The sequence below is a fragment of the Vigna angularis genome, chromosome 11, assembly GCF_016808095.1.
Source record: "Vigna angularis cultivar LongXiaoDou No.4 chromosome 11, ASM1680809v1, whole genome shotgun sequence".
Lineage (NCBI taxonomy): Eukaryota > Viridiplantae > Streptophyta > Magnoliopsida > Fabales > Fabaceae > Vigna > Vigna angularis.
In genome coordinates, this window is record NC_068980.1 from 19,113,069 (window position 1) to 19,123,168 (window position 10,100).

The 10,100-nt window shown below is 30.4% G+C and overlaps 1 protein-coding gene across 3 annotated transcripts; it reads left to right on the plus strand.

Moving 5' to 3' along the window:
• Nucleotides 1–337: 337 nt before the first annotated feature.
• On the plus strand, nucleotides 338–4,740 carry LOC108347813 (probable folate-biopterin transporter 8, chloroplastic). Of its 3 annotated transcripts, none has more exons than XM_052870836.1 (3): nucleotides 338–656; nucleotides 809–1,280; nucleotides 3,319–4,740. In XM_052870836.1, exons 2-3 carry the CDS (start codon nucleotides 827–829, stop codon nucleotides 4,452–4,454), a joined length of 1,590 nt encoding a protein of 529 aa, XP_052726796.1. In that variant the 5' UTR covers nucleotides 338–656; nucleotides 809–826; the 3' UTR covers nucleotides 4,455–4,740. The 3 variants fall into 3 exon arrangements, with proteins under 3 accessions (XP_052726796.1, XP_052726797.1, XP_017442727.1); XM_052870837.1 differs by having other exon boundaries at nucleotides 338–586; XM_017587238.2 differs by having other exon boundaries at nucleotides 338–1,280.
• Nucleotides 4,741–10,100: the final 5,360 nt, after the last annotated feature.

The following is a 10,100-nucleotide window of genomic DNA, read 5'->3' on the forward strand; positions in this document are numbered from 1 at the left end:
TTAATCTAGTGTCAGCTAAATATAACTAACTAACTATTTTGGTTATAACATAATAGTAAAAACCAAACACCTGTTACTGATAAAAATAAGAACAAAAAACACCTGCACTGCACAAAACGGTCCCAGTCAGTCTGACAAAAACCGTGAATCCTCTCCTTTGCCGTAGATTTCCTATCAATAATCACGTCCACACCACACAAAACCAGACAAATAACCAAACAAGCCCTTCCATCACACGCTTGGGACCCAAACCCTCACAATTTTTAACACAAATCCCTCAAAAAACAACACATCACAGTGTCACACACATACCAGTTTGTTCTACATTGTCATCATCCTTCACTTCCCAACCAAATCTCAAACCTCGAACCCTCTTCAACCCTCTCAAAAACAAACGACACTCACATAAATAAATATAAAAAGACTTAATCTTTCTTACAAAAATCCCACAATACACTCTTCTAGATCCCTCTCCCATTACCCCTTCTCTCCTCTCTGGTATATATTCTTTCTTTCACCACTTTCATCTTTTGTTCCACTCCATCATCACATACTCAAACCATACATACACCATGACACACAAAAGGTTACCCATTTACCTTTTTTCTCTTGCTCACCCTTTCAACTCCACAATCATCATGTGTTAATCACAAAATGTAAAAGCTTTTCTTTCTTTTCTTTCAAAGTTTGGTTTTTTATCTACTGGGTGGCTGGTTTTTTTCCCCGTTGAACAAGAACATTAGCCATTGTTCCTTTTCACTGGGAAGTTCTGAATCCCGAAACCATGATTTACGCTGTTTCTTCCCAGAACCCCTTGGGGCGGAACATGACATCACTCCGCATACCTCGGACAAAACCTCCTCTGCCACCTGTGGAGTTTTTCCTGAACCACAGCAACCCCACCAGCTACGCCGGCAATGAGAGACCCGCATTGACGGTGATGACGAGGCGCAACGCCGTCAATGAGAGACCAATGTTGACGGTGATGACGAGACGCGTTGTGGTTAAGGAGAGGTACGAGGAGAAACAGAGCGAGGATGTTAGGAACAGATACATGGTGCTGCTGTGTGGGTTGGGTTATTGGGTGCAAGGTTTCAGATGTTTTCCGTGGCTGGCACTGAACTTTCACATGGCTACCAACCTCAACTTGCACCCCTCCACGTTGCAGCTCGTGCAGAACACTGCCAACCTACCCATGGTGGCGAAGCCACTCTATGGAATTCTTTCGGATGCCATCTATATCAATGGGGCTCGCAGAATTCCTTATCTTGCCATGGGGGGTATGGTTAACCATCATGTCTTTATGTTGTTTGTTTTTATGTGTAATCAATCATGTTAATGTTATCAATTGTCCACTAGTTTTTTGGATGACTGTTATCACGTAAAATTCCTGGTTAGCTACCATTAGGATTGAATCTAAGACCTTGTTTTTTAGAGGATTGAGTTGAGTTGAGTTCTTCTCATACCAGTAACTTGTTAGCCATGTTTTGTTGTTTGTATATAATGGTTTAGATACACTTGCTTAGATGCTTTACTAGAATTAGAATTTCATTTAGATTAGGATTAAAATTGTAACTCAGATTGGAAGAGGGTAGAAACAACATTAAGGTCGTGTATGTTTTGTAGAACAGAGTTGACAACACTTCTTTTTGAAACAGACTCAATTATTGGGTTACGGGAAAGAATTTAGTCAATAATAGATAGTGTGTTTTAAAGGGTGTGTTGCTAGCATTTTTTTTTTGTTTACTATTTCTAGAAAAACTTTTGCTATTTTGTAAAATTTGTTTGTTTTGTGAGCATATTTGGAAGGGTTTGTCCCTCGAGAACTTTCTATTTTCTAAGCCTTTGTCCCTTAAACACTCGAACACTTTAGGAAAGTTAAGTCAAGGAAGACAAAAATCTCCTATATATTTCTATTTTTTGGTTTTGGATGGGAATTTGATTACTGAGTAGTAAGGAATTGTTTTAAGAACCAGTTTTTAAAATAAAAAGAGGGAGAAGAGAATCAAACTGCCCTGAAGTTTTGTAATTTTGGTTTCCTAATGAATAATGTTTTATCTATTTGTTTTATTTTGCAAGCTTGTGTCTTTTAATATTTCTGTGTAATTCAGTTGGTGCTATAAAAGCATTAGTTACAGACCAAGGAGACACTGACCTTTCTGTATGCAGCCACTAGTTGGAATATATCTTTTAATTTCATTATCATTCTCTTCTGTATGTAGATCTAAGGTATTTTGAATGACTATGAGAATATTGATGTCTTGTAAGATTTGATTAATTTTTTCGTTAGTTATTTTGAGCTTTATCTGAGTGAAGTGAGATAAGTTTGAAAACAGAGCAGACACGTGCAAAGTCCAGGATCAGAATTTAAATCTCTTATCTCTAGCATGCTGATTAGATCATAGGAACATCGTGGTCAGTCAGAAAATGTATTAAAAAAGATAGACCAAACACAGGTTATGAATACTGAAAGTGAAAATCTAATTCATGAGTTTTGAGATTCTAGAACGAAATCTACAAGTTTGTTTTGTTCTGTAATTGCATCTTAGGTTGTTCTTTTTCTTTGTATGAAGGTTATATTTGGTTTTATATGTTACCGTGTTTTTTTGTTGAACTTACACTTTTTTGTGTGAGCAAATTCTTTACTGAAACAAGTAAATGATCAACTTGCTTATATACTATAAATCAGAATTTAATTTGGTTGACTGTGATACAAAAAAAAATGATTAATAAGTTACAAGAGTAGAGCTCGGGAAGGCAAGAAGAAAAGCTAGGTGTATTTGTCTTGTTAATACAGTCTTTTACCATGATTTCGGTGAAAGCTGTATGATTTTGCAGAGTGGAGTAGTTTATAGCTCAACAAGTTGGGAAAGATGTAGCCAAGCTTAAAATTGTTGAGTTTCTTGTGTATATATTTTGATTAGTGCTGTTCAAATAGTCGTGTCAGTATGTAGATTAACATCAGAAGATCTGAAAATATGGAAAGCAAGAAAAAATTTGCATTATGTGAGTGTAGAACATAAAGTTATGTACCATACAGATTTACAGTTTAGAGTGTCATTCCTATACATTGAAGGAAGTTTCTCTGACACATTAGAGGAAGACTCATAATCTTTTTAAGGGATTTTCTTAATGGACATGTTGAGGAATAGGATAACTTTACTCCATTGATTATTTTTTTTGTTTTTTCTTTTTACATCACTGAGGATAGTTTATCCCGTAAATTATTTAAAATTGTATTTCCTTCTGAATTAGTTTCTGATTTTGCCCCCCAAAGATTTAAAAAGTTTAATAAAATCTTTTTGGTTCAATCTTCAGGTCTTCTGCAAGTTCTTTCTTGGAGTCTGCTGGCATTGGTCCCCGTTGCACAGGAAGTGCTTCCCTACTTAATTGCTTCTGTGCTTATTAGTAATTTGGGAGCATCCATTGCAGAAGTGGCACAGGATGCTCTTGTAGCAGAGTATGGCAAGAAGCACAAAATTGGTGGCCTGCAGGCATATGCATTCATGGCATTAGCAGCAGGTGGAATCTTAGGTAACTTGATTGGTGGTTATTTCTTACAGAAAATGCCTCCCAGAACAATGTTTGCAATATTTTCATCCTTACTGTCTCTACACTTAGTGATTTCTCTCTCAACAAGAGAGGAATCTTTAGGCATATCAAAGCTTTCAGGTCAAAAACTTTCTAGGCAATCCATCTCAGAGAACATCAAGAAACAAGTCTCCGATCTTCTCGTTGCTATAAGTGACAAGAGCATTTTCCAGCCTCTTGTATGGATTATTGGGTCAATCGCTATGGTCCCAATGCTTTCAGGTTCTATGTTCTGCTATCAGACACAGTGCCTAAATCTTGATCCTACAGTAATCGGGTTGTCTCGGGTGATTGGCCAGTTGTTGCTTCTTTCAGGAACTGTGCTTTATAACCGTTTCTGGAAAAAAATTTCAATGAGAAAGCTGATAGGCATTGTGCAGATTCTTTATGCCTCATCTCTACTTCTTGATCTCATTTTGGTTAAACAGATAAATCTGAAATGGGGAATTCCCAATGACGTGTTTGCTCTTTGCTTCTCTGGTTTAGCAGAAATTGTGGCTCATTTCAAGCTTCTTCCTTTCTCAGTTTTATTTGCAAGTTTATGTCCAAAGGGGTGTGAAGGATCTCTTACAGCTTTCCTTGCATCAGCTCTGTGTCTGTCATCAATAGCTAGTGCCATTCTGGGTGTTGGATTGGCCTCTTGTCTTGGTGTTAGATCTGGTGATTACTCAGGCTTAACAATGGGAATTCTTGCACAGTTTCTTGCAGCTCTAGTGCCATTAAGATGGATTCATTCTTTGCCCATGTCACAACCTCTTGAGAAGAGAAGGAAAAGAAGTATGAGCAGAAGGGCACGTAGAAACAGAAGAGTTGGAAAAGTTGTGCTTGGTTCTGCTAACATCTACAGACGTGAGAGAGAATGAGAGTCATATAGCTGAAGCAAATCTTTTCCTACCTATGCAGCTTCAATGCTTATGCAATGATGAATAGTAGTACTAGAGTTCTGCCACAAATTCATCATCATCATGGTCCAGAAGATGGTTCCTTTCACAAATTCATTTCTGCCCCAAACATCATGAGTTCTGTCTTGGGACCAACACCTGAACCTGGTCATAGGTGGTTTTTGTACACACAGTGATATATTTTCTTAACAAGTTATTTCTTCATTCTGTAATCTCACTGATATTGTTAAAATGTTTTGTTGTGTAACTTTCATCATTATGCAAATAGTAATCAGTAATATATACATGAAAGGGGAGAGAAAGAAAAAAAAAAGATTAAATAATAAAAATTACATTTTCGAGTCCTCTATTTGTAATAATCATATGTAAAGAAATTAAAAATTACCTAAATGTAAAGATATTATGATACTTTTATTTCAATAATTTCTAATTATAGCATTCTTTCGTAAGTTAGTAAATGAATGTAAGGTACTGGAATTTGCTTTGAGAAAGTATCTTAATAAAAAGTATTCTAACTAAAGTCATGGAGGGACATCAATCTAACTACTAAATCTTTGTCCAAAGTATCGTTAATATAATGTCTATCAATTTCAATATATTTTTGTCTTATTATATTGGATTTATAAACAGTGCTCATGATTATTGATATATTATCGTTATAGAATTGTATAGGAATCTCAATTTTTATTTACATCTTTCAGACATACCTTAAACAAGGGTTTAAAATTTAACTTTTGCAGTTGAAAAGATACTCTAAGCTAGATTTCTGTTACAAATAGGACCTGCATAGTTTGTATCCCTATATCTTTAGGATCAAGATGTCTTTTTATTTCTTCTAAAGAGTGGTCTCTTTTCCGAGCTTGAATTTAAGTAATTAAAAAATATTTTCACCTATTTACATATTTATTTTCTTAGATATAATGCATAAACTGGCTTACCACACACTATCAGACATTGGATTTTTCCTACAAGAATTTCCTCTTCACTCCCAATGTTATAATTTTGTTCAATGGGAATTCCTATGGGTCTTCATTCCGACTTGTTTCTTTGAGAAGATTAATAATGTACATTTTTAAGAGATAAAAATTCAAATAGAGTATTTTATGAATAATGTATGATCATCTTCTTGTCTTTGCTTATATCCTAAAAAAACTATTGCTTTTGTAAATCTCTCAAATAATGTTCTTGGAGATTATTTGAAACCGTATAAAATCTTCTTTCGAAGAAAACTCTTATTCCTTCTTTTATGAGTTTCAAATAATCCGAGTGAAATTTTTATGTACACATTTTTAAATATCTATGAAGAACAATATTTTTCACATTAAGTTTAATCCAAAATGAGCTTTCAGAGAATAACAAGTTGAATTGTATTCATCTTTGTTACATGAAAAAAAAAAACTTTTTATAACCAATTTCATATAAGTGTACCACTTTATAACCAATATAGTTTTATGTCTTTTGATTTGTTAATAATTTTTGGTATTGAATTTCTTTTTAATGCATTCATCTCCTTTCATATTACTTGAATATAATGTTTACTTCGCATAATTTCTTATATCAAAGTGAGAATTTTGTAGCTTCAATTATAAACGAAAAAGTTTTGATGCCTAGATTAACCATGTAAACATAATACAAAATAAAATATTTAACGTATGATCTTTTTTCCTTTTTTTTAGTCTTGTAGGTAAATTCTTCATAATATTAACTTTCTCATTATTACTTAAAGTTCTTCACCTCTAAGTCAAAAAATAATTATTATTGTTATCATTATTATTCTTAATCTGATCATATGACAAAAGTGTTTTCTTCTCCTAAAGTAAATGATAGACAAAAACCGAATTTTCTTTTTCATGAAAAGTGACATTCATTATGATAAAGACACGCTGAATATGAATAATGATAACATTTATATTCTCTTTTATGTTTGAATGGTAACTAGTAAAAACACGTTTAAGAGTTTTAGGATCTATTTTAATATAATTAGATATAATGGTGGAAAAAAAATAATACAACCAAAGACTATCATAAGACAGACTTGACATTAAGGTTATGTTCTCATGGAACGATTTACTATTGAAAGAGATTAAGGGGATCGAATTTGCACTGACTGTGTGTTCGCTTCAAAAGATTTGAGAAGATTTGTGAGAAAAGAAATGAGAGATTGGTAGAGATTTAAATCATCACATAAATAAAGAGATTCATGTTGATTTAGCGTGCATGCAACAACACATTACTAAACTGCCCATAGCCTTAGGAGTGCTTTGTGTGAGATGAGAATCAATTCCATGATGACATAGTCGATTCACTGAGATGGGAGCTGATTTCATAGGATGGGAACTGATTCCATGAATGGAGGGAATCGATTCTGAAACATGGGAATCAATTCTTTACTTTAATAATGCATTATATGTGTGAGCTTAGGGTTAAATATGATGTGCAGAATGTGTTTTATGAGGGAGAATTGATTTCATGGGAATGAAAACCAATTTCGTATATACATAGTTATGGATTGAAAGGGAATGAGTTCCATATATATGGTTATGAGTTAGGAACTTACTCCCATATTACAATGTAAGTTAGATTCCATATATATATATATATATATATATATATATATATATATATATATATATATATATATATATATATATATATATATATATATATAACAATAAATATAAATAATAATAATTATAATAATATATTAATTTTAACTATAGAGGCAAAATAGTAATCTTATATTTTATTTTATTAAAATATTCTTTTACTCTATCACATTTATTAAATATTTCATAAACTTTATCTTAAAATAACTTTACTTTTACTCTAAAATTCTTTAAAAGAAATTATACAAATTTTATTTTTAAATTCACCAAAATTCATTTACTTACTTCTCTCCAAATCCATGTTCACAATAAAAAAGACAATAAAGACTCAACATAATCGATGTCATTTAAGACACAAATTGGTAACATATTGATGAAACACATGATAGCCAATAAACTTCTTCCTAGTAAGTTTTGAAACATACATTTGGAAGATTAGAACTCTAATACTTTCTAAGAGATTATGATTCTTTCTCTCTACAACCATATATTCATGAACAATATCAATAAGAAGAAAAAATTGGAAAATTTATGATTCATATATTTAATACCATTATTAAACCTAATTAGTTTTTCACAAATTAATTTTTGAAAAAATAATAAAAATTAACAAAATTTTGAAATACGTTAGACATATTTTTATAATATATGTCCATTTGACATCATTTTGTCAAAAAGAAATAGATTTTAAAACAAAACTCTAAACATCAAGATGAATTAAATTAAAAGAAAAATTTTATTTTTATCGCTACTGGAATATGGTGGTATATCTAAAATAAATTATTGAATAGACTTAACTTAGGTTAGTCAAATCTAAATAATTATTAATAGTTTTATCATAATTTTAGAAAGAAATTGAGAAAATGGGTTGTAGAAAGATTATAGTTTTAATAAATAAAGAACTAATTATTGAAGTTTTTATTTATAACCTTTTGAAATAGTATATCCATTTTTCATTTATTTTAATTTTTTCAAACTTATAAATATATCCGAGTAAATTTTCTATCACTGCTGTTTTAATGGATTAAAATTTGATAATTATACTAAATATAATTTTATACATTTTGAATATATATAGTGTTTCGGAAGTGGATCAAAAACTACTCATTTTTTTATTAGTCTCTCTTATATGTTTTGAGAGTCTTTGTTACAATATTTCTTAATATTTTTCCTTTAATCTATAAGCCAAGCAGGTGAGTATCGGACACTCTGATACTCATCATCCAATTATATTTGATCGGTTATCATAGTAAAGTCTTAAATTTGCAATAAATGTAATCATTTATTTTTTTAGCTTACTTGTATTTATAGGTCTCAAATTAAATTTTTAATTAGGATTAATCTAATTATGGTCCAAAAGTTTATACACATATTTTACATATTTTTACTTGTTAAATATGTTGAATTTGTGATAATAATCTTAATAATATAATCACTAATCAGCCAGTTGTGAAAATAATAACCGAGCAATCATAACATTCCTTTAGATTTTACAAAAACATTAACCATACAATTATACGGTATATATATAATGTTGTGCTTTATTCTTATAGAAAAATTATTTATATAAGTAGTTATATAAGTAGAAAAATTATTTATATAAGTAGTTAAATATAGAAAAATTATTTATAGAAAAATTATAGAAAATAATTTTTTTATAAGAATAAAGCACAATATTATATATATATATATATATATATATATATATATATATATATATATATATATATATATATATATATATATATATATAATGAGAGCAGCATCTTGATCCTTGCATTACTTAATTAATTTGAGTGATTTGAGAATCATGTACTCGAACAACAAATGGGCATTTAGAAAATAGTTTATCTTTAAAATAATCTTTAAAAATAGTAGGAAAATGTGTCTTTAAAGTAAAATAAATAAATAAATAAATAAATAGACAATCTTAAAATGAAGTAATAGTGTGGACCACTTTGGTGATGATATGGTCTTATTATGTGAAACTTGGTACGTGGCCAAATAAAAGAAGACAAATGCGCAGTCACCATTTGGTCACCATTTTTGACCAACACCATGCTTCTTTCTTCCAAATTCGTGGCTCCAGCTAAGAACCCTACCAACAAAACCCTACTCACTTTCTTTACTATATTTCTTTTTTCTCTAAAACAATTTCTTTTTTATACTACAATAATACCCTGATGTTTTTTTAAATAAATTTTCTTTTTTTATTTTAGCCCATAAAATTCTTACAATCAATGTCAAATCGAATCATTCTCACAAAACTTAACTATATAAAGTAAATTGTAGGAATTATTTCATTATTTCAAAGACTAAATTAATAGTTTCATGCATATTTAAGAACTAAACGGGTCACTTATCATTATTTGTTTTTACATATTTAGATAGTAAAGTAAATATTTCATTCTTTTTTCAAAAAACTCTCAAATATCTAAGAACCAAATTAGTCAAAAAAAAATTCATATAAAAAACTCTTTACATTATTGTGAATGCTCTAACAATTTTTTTTTCTCGAATGTAGATATCACTTTAATTTACAAAATTGAATAAATTTAAATTGACATTATAAATTAACAGAAAAATATATTTCACCTCCTAACATATTTAAAGAATACAGGTATATTAAATGTGGTGGATCCAGTTGGTGTCACTTTCTTCAACTTCAACTTCCTTCATGAGTTTCTTGTCTTATTTCTTGTTTTCTTTTCTTTTTCGTTTTTGTCGAAGCTTCCTTGGTTTCTTTAAACTTTGTGGAAGAAGAAAAGAGTTTGGTCCCTAAGATTTAAAGATAACGACTTTAGTCAAACTTCGATTGTAAATTATGTGGTCAATGGAGAACACGCAAGCTTGAGGTGGATACATGCATGTACTATAATTACCAACATCTTATTAACCACTTATTTTCATGCTCTCATTAAGAAATTAATATTACAAAAGTTATAAATTTTATATTAGATGCAGAAAGTGATAGCAATTGAAGGTCAATTTTTGTGTTAAA